Below are 19214 nucleotides of genomic sequence, written 5' to 3'. Positions count from 1 at the left end.
ACAGCTCATACCTTGACTATTCTCTTTCCCACCCCATCCCCCCCAAAAATTGAATACATGATTTTTCCAGATTTTGTTGCCAATTCTGGGTGCAAGAATAATCTGGAAGATATATATGGGATGCCAAAGTTTGGAAAGATTTAAAAAATTCCCATAATTCATGGCCAGGACAGGTCTGAGTTTTTAAAATCACAATGCTTGGTCACTATATAGCACACTCTTTGCTAGATCACTTTCCCCCAATTTAGGTTAATAGATGCAAAGTTCAGAATTTCTTCTGCTCTTTCTGATTATATTATATTATAATATATTAGGTTTACAAGAGCCTTTACAAAGACTCTAGTCCAGGTCTCTACTGTAATTTTACAAATAGAGAAAATAAAGCCTAGAGAGGAGATTTAACTTATCCAAGGTCACAAATTATATCAGTGGTAGAGCCAGTAATAAAACCCCAATCTTCTCATTCTCAGGACAATATATGGCCCATCATGCATTGAATCTAGACACAGTTTATTTGTGACCAAAAGTAAAATAAGAGGAACAGAACCATAAATATCAAGGGCACCAGTGGATGCCAGTGTCAGGCAGAATAAGACAAGTGTAACTCAAAGTGAATGCTTTAACCTGTCAGTCCAAACTAGGTACGTAGTGTAACATGGAAAGAAGTGGGCTACCTGAGCCTACTCTTAGCTGAGCCAGATCAATATTGAGATAGTACATGCTGGTGAACCTATAATAGTTGCTTATCTTTAAAAAATTTCTATATTTATTGGTGAATAGTTATTCTTACAAGCTCTCCAAGTGCCCTCTCCACTGCAGTTATCATATCCCTGCCCAGATTTTACCATGATCCAGATACCCCAAGATCCTGCTCCAGAGCTACATCAGGCATCTGATTGATCATTAAATGTGCCAATATTTGTTAAATATTTTAATATCTGTAAAATGTTTACATAGCAACAGCCATTTGTCAATACCTTACACATCTGTTAAATATTTTGACTATCAGGCAGTATATGTTAAGTATAATTTATATTATCCCTATGCTAAGTGTCAGTTTTTCCTTTGTCAAATGGAGATAAGCATACCTATTTATCTCACAGGAAAGTTATAAAGCTCAAGGAAATAAGTTATTGGAAAGTGCTTTGGAAACTGTAAAGGTATAGACCAATGTTGGAGACTGTCATTGTAAACAACTTCCGTTTGGTTACAGAAGTGCAAGTTGAGTTCAGAAACAAATGTCCTCCAAGCTGCGTATCAACAGTTACAGAGGAAGACATGGTTTTCTGAATCATCTCCCTCAACCCCTAGTATAACCTTGCTGGGAAGTGGCCTCACTCTCCCAACCAACCATATCCTCAAACCTCTAATAGCCTTGAGTGTTGGTCAGAAAATGACCCCACATACCTATTCGGTGGGTTATTGTGGCCCCCAGAAGGTGGCGGCTACTTTCTTCCTCCTCGTCAGATTCACTATAGCTCTTGTCCTCAATGAAACCAGAGCTGGTGGAACTTCCTGTGCTAGTCACACTCTCCAGACGGTGGTTAATCAGCTGGGTGGGCTTGCAGTCAGAATCATGAGAAGTCTTCCCCTTTTTATCCAGATTGAGAAGAACCTGAGAGTTTAAATAGATCCTCAGAGCTGAAAGAGACTTAAAAATTATCAATTCTGTCCTACCCTATATTTCTATTAGGATAACTGAGGTCTAAAGAGGTGTAAGAAAATTGCTCAGACAGAAAGTCTTGGAGGAAGCTGAGAGTGCTGACTACTAGTATACGGTTCTGTTCCATGCTCCATAATGTCAGTTGACTCATCCCTGGTGAGCGGAAACATCCCAGATATGGCTGTTGAATAAGTTTCCTTACCCAACAAGTCAGCAGGCTTTCACGGGGCTAGTATATTTGGTGGCATGTGGTACCCCAAAAGTGTCTGAGCTCTGTGCTTAAAAATTGATCATATGTCATAAAAAGAAGACACCCTCTCGTTTTAATTACCATTACTCCTTGTAATGGTAAAATTAGAGTAGAGGAAGAACTTATGGTTTGAGTTAACCAATTGTTAGCTGGGTTCAGAATACCAAGTCAGATGACACCCTGGATTCTGGGGGCTCTTTTCTGAATTCATTAAAAAAAATGTCAGGTGTTTTTATAAATAAAGCAGTGAATGGCACAGTGCTTTGCAGTACTTTGAGAAATAGAGGCAGTTGACCTTTTCCCAGAGAAAAGGTCAGTGGCAGCATGTCCATCTACAGAGAGTAGGAAAGTGAGAAGAGGGGAATATTGACATGTTGGTGACATATGCCCCTGACCATTTCCTCAGGACTGAAAATTACCCAAATGAAAGGGCCTTATAATTGTACACTTGAAATCTTGTCACGCTAACATTTAATTTTTAAAAATTTATTTTTTCCAGAGCCAGTCTAGGTGCTTCATGAAGATCCCAGAGCTTTATGTAATATCAGAGAGCTCAAGTTGATGGCTATGAAAGAATAAAGGCATAAAGGGAATTGGGCTATCTAACTACTCTGGATATAATATTTTAAACTGAGGGTGACACTAACCAATGACATAATTTCAGCCAATGTCAAAGAGGTCATTGAGTTCAAGGTTGTATTAGATGTATAATTGCATACCCTACCTCCCCTGACCAGTAGTATTTTTCCCTCTGCTTTTCCACTTTTCTCTCTCTTTTATAATTAGAAAACCTTCAGATAGTATTAAAAATAAAAATAGATTGTAGAGTTCAGTTGGGGAAACCTACCTTGGAAGCAATAAAATCTCCTCTCTTCCCTCTCAGAAAGTTGGCCAGATTTCCATATTTGCAGAATTCTACAATGACCATCAAAGGACCTACCAAAAGTAATTACCATAGTCATCTTTCCAGAAATATGAAGGGTAGCCAATTCTTGGGCTGGTCTTGTCCTGGTACCCTGTTGACTCACACAGGATTTCTCTAGGTATAAACCAGTTGACTGTATACTTGTGCTGAATACAATGGTGATTTATCCCAGAAACAGCTGCCTGGCTGAGAGTTGGCTGCAGGAAGATTTGGCAGAAGAGGGAAAACAAGGCCAATAAAGCACAGTGGACTTTACTGTGGTGTTCTGTAGGCTGGCTAACATGAAGGACATAGAAATGAGTATGACAGAGCACCTGACCACATGTAGCTAACAGTCCAATGATGAAGGCAAATGAGTAACCAACTAGCTGGATAGTTCGTCCATTTAGTAACTGGGGCTCCTGTTTCTATCCTCCACACTGTTACTCTACCCCGCCACCACTACCTTGCTAAAATGCATTTCTCAACTGTCATCGTGTTACTCCATGGTTCAAGACTGTCTGCAAGATTGCCATAACCTACATTTTCTCTGTGCTTGCCCATAACCACAAATTATATGTGGTCTGGAGCCCTCTTGTATTTTTTTGTGTAGTTGCACAGCACCATGGTCCCGCTACACTCTCCAAACCCCTTGCTTAGTGCCTCAGATAAAATCAGAAGGACTCATGAAATGTTTAAAATAAAATTAGATGAAAGAGACAACTTTTCAGTAGCACAGTAATAGAGGAACAACTAAATGGCTTTTGGTATAGTTGAGAGAATGACTTCAAATCTGTAAACAGACAGGGGTTGTAGAATTTCTTACTAAGTAGGAGAAACTCCTTCTCAGGCTATGGTGTTAACCTAAGAAGGTGAAAGCTAAGATAGGTATCAGAAGATGGTCTATGGAATCCCCTTCCCTGAATATGTTTGCATACCTCCTTAGCACATAAATGTTTTCTCTTCAACTAATGTGTCAAAGATTCTATTGGAGATACAAGCTGGCAAGAATTTTAGAGATATATCCAATCCCTTTATATATTGTACTCTATTTCTAGGAACAGGGGTCAAAGAACATGGGTTCTGGAAATCCCATGCATTACGAGGAGTCTCTAAGTTAGAAGACCTCACATACAGTACATCAAGGCCTTTCTAAATCAGGGCACAGCTTGTTTGAGTGCTCTGACCCTTAGAGGGATATTCTGGCCAGGTATGGAAGACTCCTTACCTCCAGGTTTGGTGCAGGCACCCAGCAAGTTAACCACATTGAGGTGGTGACCAATGTGAATAAGGATCTTCAATTCTGACATCAAAGCCTTAAACTCACTGGAAGTTGCACAATCTGCTGGAAATAAACACAGTAATGCACAAAAGAACTGTTTCTCCTGGGAGAGGCTGCAGGAGCATAGGAGATCCTGTTTAATGCTAAAGAATCCTGGCAGAAATATCCATAACACATTGATCAGTTTTTGTGCTTTCAAAACAATATTATAAATGGAATAATAATAATATCTTCATGTGCACTAGCTTGCTTGGATGCTGAGATTTATGTACTAACAGCTTTAACTACTTTTCTACTCTTTTGAAAAATATATTCTTTGATAGCTATTTCTTTTGTGATAAATTATTTCTGCATTACTATCCTGGAAAAGGTAATTGGTGAGCTGGCCAAGTTTGATTTAAGCATTTTTCTGTGTGGAATCAGGACATGGATTGGATCACATTAGGGTGCTTAAATGTACACAAACTTATCTATTCAAGATAAGCGCTACACTACAAGCTTATGTGACCAAACCAATGCAGAATCCAGTTGGAAATTTATTGAAACATCATTCACATTTCTATATCATTTACTTCTACTGATGCAGTGAAAGACCATGTAGGAATTCTGGTGGCCAAATACATTTGCTGACTCATATTGGCCTTACCAACAACTAAAAACCTTGGGTCTTTACTTCTGTATTTATGTGGTTGAACCCAACAGAAGAACAAATTGGCTGACACACAGGTTCCATGATGATTGGCTCATGTCCATGGCTTAGTTTTCCATGACAAATACTGGTCAAATGAAGGTGGAAGTTAGTTGTAATTACCTCCCTCCACGACTTTAATTCTGTATCTTTTACAGTCCCGTTTTCCACCTGACCACAAGTATCCTTACAAATGTCTTCCCATGGCCTCCAAAGGAATATAAACATTACCTTTCAGCATTTTCACTGCCACTGTTTTGCAAGTTGAAGCTCTGTCAATGCCAAACGCACAGGCCTCTACCACTTTACCATAGGCACCATGACCAAGAATTTTGCCTGAGAAAGCAAGAAATGAAAATAATAGCCACTGAAAGACCCCAGAGAAAAATGAAAAGTTGGTTGCTTTTATGAGGGCAACATAATTGTTGAGTCAGCATTATCTGGGAGGTCTTCCTAGACTACCCCATGTGAAAAAAGCAATGTTGTAACTCTACATTACTTGAACTTGCCTTATTACTCTTTGTAACACTATGATTAGATAATATTATTCTGGAATATTTATTATTTCTCCCCATAGAATATGAGCTCTGTGAAGTCTGTTTTGTTCATGGCTATCTCCACATCACCTGGAATTATGCTTAATATATGGTAGGTGACCAATAAATATGTGTGGAATAAGTGAATAAAGAGCCACCCCATGGCAGCCATTGGCAGTAAGGATCATGTGGGTTGGAGCAGATTTATGATAGTCTATCGACACAAACAAGTTCTTTAGGTGAAGTTGTTAACACAAATCTGTTAATAAGGTTTTAGTCAAGACTCCTGGTCATCTATTTCATTAGGAAGCATATTAGTTACTGGAATATTTGGTACCATTCTGTGAGCATTCATTATATTATCTTATTGAAAGGACTCTGGATCCCAAGTCAAATTGTTTTAAAAAGACTCTATTGTAAACCAATACCTTCATTTTTTGAGGTGTTCAAATTTGTAAAACACATTCCCTAATGTTACCTAACCACATGCTCAGAGTAGCAACAGAATATAAATTAGACACCTATAATTATTAATGTTTTCCTTTTATAATGGAAGAAAGGAGCTCAAAAAAGTTAGGTGACTTGTCTTGGCTAAGGTCTCTCAGTTTGGACATCTAAAATAACCCAATTGCATGCTATGTGTGCAATGTCATTCTGCTCCCCTAAGTTTTTATTTTGTTCTTCACATTGCCATCTTTGAAACACATCTTACTTTCTTTAGGTTTAAGTGCATCCTGGATTTCAAGCCATTGCTTTTTCTTGGGCTTTATACTCAGTGATTTTGTTGCTCTATGGTGAAAGAAATGTGGAAGGGTGACATAACAGAGATTTTTTTCTTACCTAATTGTAACCGGTCCCTAGGGAATTCCCATTTAGTGTCATCATAAGGAAGCCTGTCACACTGTTGGTCAAGGGGCATCTCTTCAGGATCCATGATGATGGAAAGGTAACCAGTTTTTATTTCTGACACACTAGGCTGCAGAAAGGTAGAGGAAAAGCATATTACTGAGTTCTTTTGATCTTCTGAAAATGTATTAGGCCTTTGGAGTTTCCAATTTTACATTATAAGTTGGTTAGTAACATAAAAAAACACACGTAAAGAGTATAAATATAATAAAAAATACTCCATGAACAAAAATTAAAACAAAAACTAACAGGGAATGAAGACTTTATAATACTCTGACTAACCATGAAACTGAATTAGAATAAAATGTACTAACAAACATTATATGAGTAATCCATGGACATGGACAATAGTTTGGCGAAGGCCAAGGTAGGGGGAGGTGAGAGTGGGTGGAGTTGGGCAAAGGTGGGGAAAGGGAGGACACCTACAATAATGTCAACATTAAAAATTATTAACTAAAAAAAAGAGAAAGAAGAAATTATCTTGACCATGACTTTGGTTGACACAGATAGCTCAACTTCAGGAATTTGGCTAATACTGACCAGTTCCAGTATGCTGACATTAACAATCTATATCAGGATCAGCAAGGACACTGCATGTCAATAGCCCCTCCTCCTGATCTCTTTGTTCGGGTTACCCTCTCTCTCCCTATAAATCCCCTGCCTGCACTGAAATGCTAGGATGGGCTTTGCACAAGAGTCCCCATCTTCTCAAGATGCTAGCAATAAAATAAAGCTCTTCCCTTTTCACCAGCATATGTCTCAGGAGTTTGGTTTTCATGGCAGCAGGCAGTGGAATCTTGGTTCTGATTACAAAACAACAAACTAGAAAATTAGTTACAACAAGAATAACAAATTAATACCCATATTATAAAGAACTATGAAAAATCCTATATAATAAAAGGCTAATATGCAAATCGGCCAAACAGCAGAACGACTGGTCACTATGATGCACACTGACCACCAGCGAGCAGACGCTCAATGCAGGAGCTGGCCCCCAGTGATCAGTGCGCTCCCACTGGGGGAGCACTGCTTAGCCAGAAGCCAGGCTCAGGGCTGGTGAGCAAAGTGGCGGCAGCACTAGTGATATCTGACTGCTGGCTTAGGCCTGCTCCCCACAAGTAGTAGGCCTAAACCGTCAGTTGGACATCCCCCACGGGTTTCCAGACTAGGAGAGGGCACTGGTTGGGCTGAGGGAACCCCCTTCCCGAATGCACAAATTTCATGCACCAGGCCTCTAGTCAATGATAAAAAGGGACAGTGCAAATAGCAGAGTCACCAACTCTGGGGTTATGTCCCCTCATAAAATCAACTAATAAGATTGTAAAAGTGATCAGAATTAACTTTTGAATTGGTTTTGAACCCAGTAGAACTTACAGCAATGAGGGAAAGACTTGGGTAAGAATCATCTGCTTTGTGGTTAATAAAGAGGGAACAATATGAACCTTGTTCTAAAAATATTGTGGTTGTAGGCCTCAACATGTCTGGCAAATCCCTCAGAGAGCAGTGCAAAACCTATAAAAATTGGAGCATAACCAGGGAAGGATAGCTTCCCAGAGGGCTTTATTCCAAAGCATTTATAGGTACAGAAATTTTCCATAACACCCTCTGACAAGGCACAGTGCTAGGGACACTAGAAAAAAAAATCAATTACAAAGTAAGTCTATAAAGAAGAATTTAAGAAACAGAATAAAGGTATGAGACATGGAGAAAAAATTGTAAAATGGCAGAAGTAAGTGATTTGATGCAGTAATCACATTAAGTACAAATGACTTAAAATTTTCAATTATAAGCAGAAAATGGCTCTAGCAGGAAGCTCTCACCCAAGGGCCACTGGGAATCTTCACTGGATGGTCCAATCCACCTAAACTGTGAGCACTCCCAATGCTCCAAATGTTAAACCCACACCTCTTCTCACACTAGAGCCAGCTCCTAACACATGCTCACAAATACAGTGACAAGAGCAAGCTCCAGTAAATAGGAAACATGTGAAGAAAATAGACTATGGTCTGTGGTCAAGGGAGAAACCACAAACTTGAGCTGAAGTGCCACTTTCAGGGAAATAAAAGATTTCCAGAAGCCAGCCTGATATATTTCGAGATCAAAAAAAAGACATACAGGCTTAGTAATTCTATGATAATAGACAAAGACACATGAGACAAGTATCCTATATAATAAAACTTAATATACTAAGTGTCTGGTCATCTGGTCATCCATTCAACCAATCAAAGCATAATATGCTAATGATATGCTAAGGCCGCTCAACCACTCGCTATAATATGCACTGACTATCAGGGGGCAGACACTCTGACTAGTAGGTTAGCTTGCTGCTGGGGTCCGGCCAATCGGGACTGAGTGAGATGGGCTGGACACACTCTGGAACCCTCCCACAGTCCCTCCCTGGCTGGCCAACGTCCCACATCCCTCCCCAGCCCTGATCATGCCCTGGGGAGGTCCCTAGGCCTGACCTGCACCCTATCACAATCTGGGACCCCTCAGGGGATGTTGGAGAGCTGGTTTTGGTCTGATCCCGCAGGCCAGGCCAAGGGACCCCCTGGTATATGAATTAGTGCACTAGGCCTCTAGTATTTATGTAAGATTGGTGAAAGCCCCAGAAATCAGCAAGATCAAAGTAAAGTGTCTCCCAATTGAAGGCAACAAGTAAAGAGTGGAAGAGATAACTACTACTTCAAATTCAAAATCAACATAAAACTTCAAGACACATAAAAAATTAAGGAAACAGAGAGAAAACATGGCAGCCAGCAGGACAGGAGTGAGAGAGACAGTGTGAGTGAGTAAGGGAGTGAGAGGGGAGTGTGCAGATGTGCATGGTGGTGTGGGTGTGAATGAGGGACAATTAGATCTCATAGAAGTCTTGGGGGCTGGCAGATAAGGTACTCCTGGACAGAGAGATCCTGCTACCACCACAGGCACTGCCCAGGCAGCAAGGCTCTGGCACAGAAACCACTCCATCTTGAAGGGGAGAGCAGCCAAGGCTAGAAACACAGACTCACCATCACCCAGACTGGCCTTGAAAACCACTCTGGCCTGTGTAGTAATTTGCAGAGTGCATGCTACCTCAGCCAGAGTTTCACTACCTCAGCTGTGGAGTCGGACCACTGAAACTCATCTGGAGTCTCTGGGACTACATAGTGATTCACAGAGTGCACAGCACCCCAGCCAAAGTCACACTACCTCAGCTGTGGGCTCTGGGATCCCCTGCAATGAGTCACAGAGTCACATGCCACCCTGTCATGGGCTCCGGGACCCCACAATGAGTTGCATCACCTTGTCCATGAGCTCCAGGACCCTGCAGTGAGCCCCAGAGTAGTGAGCCACTCTGGCAGTGGGCTACAGAACCCTGAAGTAAGTGGCATGGTAGTGAGAACTCAGGCAAACTTTGCCATGGAAGCTGAGACCCCAAGCACATCCACAACAGCTTGCACAAGGTTGGGGTTGAGTCACATAGGCAACTTGTGAGGAGACTCCATCCACAAATGGGACAACATTCAAGACCCAACTACATCAGGAGAACCCAAATAACTCAAGCAGGGGGCTTTCCTAGAACACCCAGATCTGAAAGACTGCAACACTGGGTCCCACTAAACAACTACTATATTGGATGAACCCCCCAAAATTTGGGTCTCATAGCAGTGTGATCTAAGACACAGAAATAAGTACAGGACAGCAAAAGTGGGGAGACCAAAAAAAAAACAAACAACCCAACAACAACAAAAAAAACAAAAACAAACAAACACAATCTCCAGAGGAAAGAAAAGGAGAAATCGCCAGAAAAGGAATGAAATGAAATAGAGGCAAGTAATTTATCAGAGAAAGAATTCAGCGTGATGGTTATAAGGCTGCCCAATCACCTTAATGAGAATTACATGCAACTCAATGAAAATTATAAAGAGTGGAATGAGAAATACACCAACATGAATAACAATCAAGAGGAAATGAAGAATGACATAGCTGTAACAAAGAACACAATGGAAGTTTTCAACAGAAGACTAGAAGAAATCTGAGGATCAAATGAGTGAGTTAAAAGAAAAGGTATAAAAGATCACCAAAGCAGAGGAACAACTGGAAAAAAAAATAAAAAGCAGGAAGAGAGTCTAAGGGAACTTTGGGACAACATAAAACAAAACAACATCTGCATAACAGAGATGCCAGATGGAGGGGAAGCTGAGCAAGGAATAGAAAACCTATCTGGAGAAATAATGAAAGAAAACTTCCCAGACTTGGGGAAGAAAAAAGTCACACAAGTCCAAGAAGCATGCAGAGTCCCAATCAAGATGAACCCCAAAAAGACCCACACCAAGACATGATAATTAAATTGGCAGACATAAAAGACAGAAGGAATCTTAAAGGTTGCGAGAGAGACAGAAAGTTACCTACAAGGGGTCCCCCATTAGACTATCAACTGATTTCTCAACAGAAACACATCAGGCCAGAAGAGAATGGAATGAAGTATACAAAGTGATGCAAAGCAAGGGACTGAATCCAAGAATACTCTATTTATCAAGGCTATCATTCAAAATTGAAGGTGAAATTAGGAGCTTCACAGACAAAAAAAAAGGCTAATGGAGTTTATTACCACCAAGCCAGCAACCTAAGAAATGCTAAAGAGACTGTTGTAAAAAGAAGAAATAAAAAGGGAGGAAGAAACACAGGCATCAAGAATAAAAATGGCTACAAACAAGTACCTATCAATAATAACCTTAAACGTAAATGGATTAAGTGTTCCAATCAAAAGACAAAGGATAGCCAATTGGGTAAGAAAACATGACCCACATAAATGCTGCCTATTGGAGACACACTTCAGAACAAAGGACTCACACAGACTAAAAGTGAAGGAATAAAAAAAAAAATATTTAAGCAAATGGAAATAAAAAAAGTTGGGGTAGCAATACTTATATCTGACAAAATAGACTTCAAATTGAAGGCCAGAAGAAGAGATAAGGAAAGCCACTTCATAATACTAAAGGGATTGATAAAACAAGAGATTATAACTGTGGTAAACATATATGCACCCAATACAGAAGCATCCAAATAAATAAAATCTTCTGGAAAATATCAAGGGAGAGATCAACAGCAATATAATCATAGTAGGGGACTTTGATACCCCATTGACATAAATTGGATCAATCTTCTAGACAAAAAATAATCAACAAGGAAAGTGCACTTCTAAATGACTCACTAGATCAGATGGAACTAATTTATATCTTCAGAACAATTCACCACAAAGTTATGGAATATACATTCTTCTCAAGTGCACATGGGACATTTTCAAAGATAGACCACATGTTGGGTCACAGGAAAAATCTCTCCAAATTCAAGAAGATTGAAATCATATCAAGCATCTTCTCAGATCATAATGGCATAAAATTATAAATCAGATGCAATAAAGCAATAAAAAACTATCAAACACATAGAGGGTACATAGCATTCTATTAAACAATGAATCAGTTACCAAAGATATCAAAAAAGAAATGAAACACATTCTGGAAACAAATCACAGTGAAAACACAACAATCCAAAATCTATGGGACAGAGTGAAAGCAATCCTGAGAGGGAAGGTCATAGCACTACAGGCTAACCTCAAAAAACAAGAAACTTCTAATAAATTATCTAACTCTACAACTTAAAGAATTAGAAAGACAGCAACAAGAAAAGTCCAGAGTGACCAGAAGTAAGGAAATAATAAAGATCAGAGTGGAAATAAATGACCTAGAGAAAAAAAATGCAAAAGATCAATAATAAAAAGAAGAGCTGGTTCTTTGAAATGATAAACAAGATTGATGACCCTCTTGCCAGACTCACCAAGAAACAAATACAGAGGACCCAAATAAATAAAATCACAAATAAAGAAGTGAAATAACAAATTACTCCACAGAGATACAAAGGAGCATTAAAAATAAAATACTATCAACACCTCAATTCCAAAACACTGGACAACTGTGACCAAATCTGAATATTCCTAGAAAAATACAATCATCCAGTACTCAATCAAGAAGAATCAGAAAACCTGAATAGACTGATAGCTACTGATGAAATTGAAGCAGTAATAAAAATAATCTCCCAGCAATTAAAAGCCCGGGTCCAGGTGGCTTCACAGGGGAGTTTTAGCAAACATTCAAAGAAGAATTAACACCTATACTCAAATTATTCCAAAAAATTCATGAAGAAGGAACACTTCCAAGCTCTTTCTATTAGGCCAGCATTGCCCTAATCCCAAAACCAAATAAAGACACTACAAAGAAAAAGAATTACAGGCCAATATCCCTGGTGAACATAGATGCTAAAATCCTAAAAAAAAAAAAAAAAAAAAAAAAAAAAATTCAGGAAGTCAGATCCAGCAATACACTAGAAAGATCATACACCATTATAAATTGGGATTTGTTCCAGGAATGCAAGACTGGTACAATACAATACCTACAACCCAATAAATGTGATAATCACATAAACAATATGAAAGAGAAAAAAAACACATGATCATATCAATTGATGTATAAAAAGCATTCAACAAAATCTAAAACGCTTTTTTTAAAAAACTCTCAGCAAAGTGGTACTATAGGGATCATACTTCAACATAATGAAAGCCTTATATGACAAACCTACAGCCAATATCATATTCAATGGGCAAAAACTATCATCATTTCCGATAAGAACAGAAACAAGATAGGATGAGCATTTTCATCACTCCTGTTCAACACTGTACTGGAAGTGCTAGCTGCAGCGATCAGACAAGAAGAAGAAATAAAAGGCATCCAAATAGAAAATGAGGAAGAAAAAGTCTTATTATTTGCAGTTGCCATGATATTGTACATAGAAAACCTTAAAGACTCCATCAAAAAACCACTAGATTTAATAAATGGATTTGGCAACGTAGCAGGATATAAAATTAACAACCAGAAATTTATGGCATTTTTATACACCAATAATGAATACATGGAAAGAGAAACTAAAACAAACAAACAAAAAGACAACAAAAATCCCATTTACCATCGCAACAAAAAAATTAAGATACTTAGGAATAAACTTAACCAAGGAGGTAAAAGACCTGTACTCTAAAAACTACAAGATGTTGAAAAAAGAGATAGAGGAAGATATACACAAGTGGAAGAATATGTCATGCTCATGGATTGGTAGAATCAACATCATTAAATGGCCATACTACCAAAGCAATCTATAGATTGAATGCAATCTCTATTATAATACCATTGGCTAATTTCCCAGACTTGGAACAAATATTCCAAAAATTTATAAGGAATCAAAAAAGACCCCAAATAGCAACAGCAATCTTGAGAAAGAAGAACAAAGTTGGAGGGATCACAATATCAGATATCAAGATATACTACCAAGACAATTTATTCAAAACAGCCTGGTACTTGCACAAAAGCAGGCATATAGACCAATGGAACAGAACATAGAACCAAGAAATTGACCCAAATCATTATGCTCAATTAATATTTGACAAAGGAGGCAAGAACATACAATGGAGTAAAGATGGTCTCATCAATAGATGGTGTTGGGAAAACTGGACATATACATGGAAAAAAATGACACTAGACCAACAACTTACACAAAAAACAAAAATAAACTCAAAATGGATAAAGTATTTAAATGTAAGAGGTGAAATCATAAAAAAGGTAGAAGAGACCATAGGTAGCAAAATCTCAAATATCTCTCATAGCAATATGTTCATAGATACATCTCTTAGGACAGTGATGGCGAACCTTTTGAGCTCGGCGTGTCAGCATTTTGAAAATCCCTAACTTAACTCTGGTGCCGTGTCACATATAGAAATTTTTTGATCTTTGCAACCATAGTAAAAAAAAGATTTATATTTTTGATATTTATTTTATATATTTCAATGCCATTTAACAAAGAAAAGTCAACCAAAAAAATGAGTTTGTGTGTCACCTCTGACAGGCGTGTCTTAGGTTCACCATCACTGTCCTAGAACAATGGAAATGAAGGAGAAATTAAACAAACAGGACTACATCAAAATAAAAAGGTTATGCACAGCAAAAAAACACACACAAAAAAAACAAACTATAAACACAATAAAAACATAGCCTACTAGATGGAACAACACATTTGCCAATGATACATCCAATAAGGGGTTATCCTCCAACATTTTTAGGGAACTCATACAACTTTAACAAAAGGAAGATAAACAATCCAATAAAAAAATGGGCAAAGGACTTAAATAGACACTTTTCAAAAGAGGACATTCAGAAAGCCAAGAGACATATGAAAACATGCTCAAAGTCACTAATCATCCAAGAAATGCAAATCAAAACAACAATGAGGTATCATCTCACACGTGTCAGACTGGCTATCATCAACAAATCAACAAACGACAAGTGCAGGAGAGGATGCGGAGAAAAGGGAACACTCATGCACTGCTGGTAGGAATGCAGACTGGTGCAGCCACTATGGAAGACAGTATGGAGTTTCCTCAAAAAGTTAAAAATGGATCTCCCATTTGACCCAGTGATTCCACTTCTAGGAATATACCCCAAGAAATCAGAAACACTCATCAGAAAGAATATACATAACCCTATATTCACAGCAGCATAATTACATTTGCTAAGGTTTGTCATCAGCCTAAGTGCCCATCATCAAATGAGTGGATTAAAAAACAGTGGTACATCTATACAATGGAGTACTATTGCAGCTGTAAAAAAAGAAAGCACTCTCACCATTTGAAACAGCATGGATGGACCTAGAAAGCATTATCTATATATATAAAAGCCAAAGCGACCATCGCAACCAAACAGACAACCGAACAAGCTGGGTGGGGTGACCAGGCTGGCAGGGGCGTTAGTGAGGGGCAACCAAACAACCAAGTAGCAGGCTGTGTAGGGCGACCAGGCCTGCAGGGGGGGCAGTTGGGGGCGACCAGGCCTGCAGGGGGGGCAGTGAGGGGTGACCAGGCTGGAGGGGGGCAGTTAGGGGCAATCAGGCAGGCAGGTGAGCAGTTAGGAACATCCCCCAAGGGGTCTCAGATTGGAGAGGGTGCAGGCTGGGCTGAGGGGACCCGCCCCCCATGCACAAATTTTGTGCACCGGGACCCTGGTGCTAAGAGAAATAAGTCAGTCAGAGAAAGGTAAATATCACATGATCTCACTCAAATGTGAAATCTAATGAACAATATAAACTGATAAACAAAAATAGACCCAAAAACATAGAAACAGACTGTCAGACCTCAGAGGTAAGGCAGGGCCGATTGCGGGGGAGGGGGCAAAGGTGGGGTGAGAGTTGTCAATGGGGGAAAAATGAGACATATATAATACTTTCATGAATAAAGCTGTAAAACAAACAAATAAACAAAAAAAGGAAGTGATTACACAGACAAATCTTGTGATTTTTCAGTTATAGGTGTCTACAATATCTAATGTAATGTTTCCCAATATTTTCAATTAATGATCTCCTTAACTTTAAAAATATGAAATACTTCAAACAGATAAAATGGTACATAATAATATAATATGGTTCTTTCAAAACAATTTTACTCATAATGCAGAGTAAGAAAAAAATTTTATATCACATTCATGGACATACATATGCAAATAGCTGAAACAAACTATCCACAAAACACTGATTAGACATATAGCATTTATACTTTTTTATATTTTGTTCTACCATATTCTATTCTTTTAAAAAATAATAGTTATTTTTTTGTTTTTTTAAACCATTTTTTTCTTTACTGATTACGGTATTACATATGTGTCCTTATCCCCCCATTGCCCCCAACACCCGCCCCCCCCCACACACACACACACATGCTCTCACTCCCCCTGGTGTTTGTGTCCATTGGTTAGGCTTATATGCATGCATACAAGTCCTTTGGTTGATCTCTCCCCTTACCCCCATCCTCTCCTACCTTCCCTCTGAGGTTTGACGGTCTGATCGATGCTTCCCTGTCTCTGTATCTGTTTTTGTTCATCAGTTTATGCTGTTCATTATATTCTACAAAGGAGTGAGATCATGTGATATTTATCTTTCTGTGACTGACTTATTTTGCTTCGCATAATGCTCTCCAGTTCCATCCATGCTGTTGTAAATGGTAATAATTCCTTCTTTTTTTTACAGCAGCATAATCTTTCATTGTGTAGATGTACTCCAGTTTTTTAATCCACTCATCTGCTGATGGACATTTAGGCAGTTTCCAAATCTTAGCTATGGTGAATTGTGCTGCTATGAACAAAGGGGTGCATATATCCTTTATGATTGCTGTTTCTAGTTTCCTGGGATATATTCCTAGAAGTGGGATCACTGGGTCAAATGGGAGTTCCATTTTTAGTTTTTTGAGGAAACTCCACAGTGGCTGCACCAGTCTGCATTCCTGCCAGCAGTGCACGAGGGTTCCTTTTTCTCTGCATCCTCACCAGCATTTGTTTGTTGATTTGTTGATGATAGCCATTCTGACAGGTGTGAGATGGTACTGCATTGTCGTTTTGATTTGCATCTCTCATATGATTAGTGACTTTTAGCATGTTTTCATTTGGCTCTTGGCCTTCCTTCTTTCCTCTTTCGAAAAGTATCTATTTGGGTCCATTGCCCATTTTTTGATTGGTTTGTTTATCTTCCTTTTTTACGTTGTATGAGTTCCCTGTAAATGTTGGACATTAAATCCTTATTGGTGATAACATTGGTAAATATGCTCTCCCATGCAGTGGGCTTTCTTGTTGTTTTATTGATGGTTTCCTTTGCTGTGCAAAAGCTTTTTATTTTGATGTAGTCCCATTTGTTTATTTTCTCTTTAGTTCCCATTGCCCTAGAAGCAGCATCAGTGAAGAAATTCCTTCGATATATGTCTGAGATTTTGCTGCTTGTGGATTCCTCTAGTATTTTTATGGTTTCCCGTCTTATGTTTAAGTCCTTTGTCCATCTGGAGTTTATTTTTTTGTGTATGATGTAAGTTGGTGATCTAGTTTCATTTTTTTTTGCATGTATCTGTCCAATTTTCCCAATACCATTTATAAAAGAGACTGTCTTGACTCCATTTTATGGTCTTGCCTCCTCTGTCAAATGTTAATTGAGCATAGTGGTTTGGGTTGATTTCTGGGTTCTCTATTCTATTGTATTGGTCTATATGTCTGTTCTGGTGCCAGTACCAAGCAGTTTTGAGAACAGTGGCTTTGTAATACAGCTTGATATCTTGTATTGTGATCCCTCCTACTTTGTACTTCTTTCTGAGGATTGCTGCAGCTATTTGGGGTCTTTTTTTTTATTCCAGATGAATTTTTGGAGAGTTTTTTCTAGGTGTGTGAAATATGCCGTTGGTATTTTAATGGGGAGTGCATTGAATCTATAGATTGCTTTGGGTATTATGGACATTTTAATGATGTTGATTCTACCAATCCATGAACACGGTATGTTCTTCCATCTGTTTATGTCTTCCTCTATCTCTTTTTTTCAGTATCCTGTAGTTTTCTGCGTATAGGTCTTTTACCTCCTTAGTTAAGTTTATTCCTAGGTATTTTAATTTTTTTGTGTGTTATGGTAAATGGTATTGTCTTTTTAAATCTATCTTTCTGTAAGTTCGCTATTGGTGTATAAAAATGCCATAGATTTCTTGGTGTTAATTTTGTATCCTGCTACATTGCCGAATTCATTTATTATTAAGTCTAATAATTTTTGGATGCAGTCTTTAAGGTTTTCTATGTACAGTATCATGTCATCTGCAAATAATGACTGTTTTACTTCTTCTTTTACAATTTGGATACCTTTCATTTCTTCTTCATGTCTAATTGCTATGGATAGCACTCCAGTACTATGTCTAACAGGAGTGGTGAAAGTGAACATCCCTGTCTCTCTCCTGTTCTTAGGTGAAATGGTTTTAGTTTTTTCCCATTGAGTATGATGTTGGCTATAGGTTTGTCATATAAGGCTTTTATTATGTTGAGGTATAACCCCTCTATTCCCATTTTGCTGAGAGTTTTTATCAAGGAAGGGTGTTGGATTTTGTCATATACTTTTTCTGCATCAATTGATATGACTATGTGATTTTTATCTCTCAATTTGTTTATGTGATGTATCATGTTTATTGATTTGCAGATATTGTACCATTCTTGCATCCCTGGGATAAGTCCTACTTGTTCATGGCATATGATCTTTCTGATGTAATACTGGATCCCATTTGCTACAATTTTGTTGAGGATTTTTGGCATCTATGTTCATGAGGGATATTGGCCTGTAATTCTCTTTCATTGTGTTGTCTTTATCTGGTTTTGGTATGAGGGTGATTCTAGCTTCATAGAATGAGCTTAGAAGTGTTTCTACTTTTGAATTTTTTGGAATAGTCTGAGGAGGACAGGTTTTAGTTCTTCTTTGGATGTTTGGTAAAACTCCCCTCTGAAGCAGTCTGGCCCCAGGCTTTTGTTTGCTGGAAGCTTTTTGATAACTGCTTCAATTTCCTTCACAGTTATCAGCCTATTGAGATTTTTAGAATCTTCCTGATTGAGTTTTTGGAGGTTGTATTTTTTTAGGAATATGTCCATTTCCTCTAGGTTGTCTAGTTTGTTGGAATAGAGTTGTTCATAGAATTTTTTTTATAATCCTTTGTATTTCTGTGGGGTCTGTTGTTATATCGCCTCTTTCATCTCTGATTTTGTTTATTTGGGTCCTCTTTCTTTGCTTCTTGGTAAGCCTGACTAGAGTTCATCAATCTTGTTTATCCTAGTTACAAGTTTTTTAAGTGATTTCATAACCACAATTTGGTTATCACACCACAATATGAAAAACAGTGATACTCTATGAATATTTATAACTCCACCTTTCATTCAGCTTTATAAGACCTCAACCTTTTGTTTTGCTTTAAATAAAGCAATAAGACATTAAATTCTATGTCCGTGTACCCTTTCTTTTCCCTTTTCCTACTTTCACCACAGAAGGAACTGTTATTTTAAATTTGATGTTTATTTTTATACATGGTAAACAGTTTTACCTTCCTATATACTAGTATCCTATATAA

At 38.3% G+C, this 19214-nt stretch overlaps 1 protein-coding gene across 2 annotated transcripts in view; it reads right to left on the bottom strand.

The window, feature by feature from the left end:
- The window catches only part of LOC118654202 (vascular endothelial growth factor receptor kdr-like), a 463598-nt gene that overhangs the window by 128196 nt on the left and 316188 nt on the right, over nt 1–19214 (bottom strand). For both annotated transcript variants that reach the window (XM_036305522.1, XM_036305523.1), the window contains exons 18-22: nt 6164–6299; nt 5019–5123; nt 4046–4159; nt 2761–2849; nt 1408–1615 (exon numbers count right to left, since the gene is read on the bottom strand). In XM_036305522.1, the coding sequence (XP_036161415.1) occupies nt 1408–1615; nt 2761–2849; nt 4046–4159; nt 5019–5123; nt 6164–6299 (652 nt within the window). The remainder of the gene's footprint in view (nt 1–1407; nt 1616–2760; nt 2850–4045; nt 4160–5018; nt 5124–6163; nt 6300–19214) is intronic.

The sequence above is a fragment of the Myotis myotis genome, unplaced genomic scaffold (assembly GCF_014108235.1).
Source record: "Myotis myotis isolate mMyoMyo1 unplaced genomic scaffold, mMyoMyo1.p scaffold_m19_p_4, whole genome shotgun sequence".
Taxonomy (NCBI): domain Eukaryota; kingdom Metazoa; phylum Chordata; class Mammalia; order Chiroptera; family Vespertilionidae; genus Myotis; species Myotis myotis.
The sequence above is the reverse complement of the archived record's forward strand: the minus strand, read 5'-3'. Positions and strand labels throughout refer to the sequence as shown.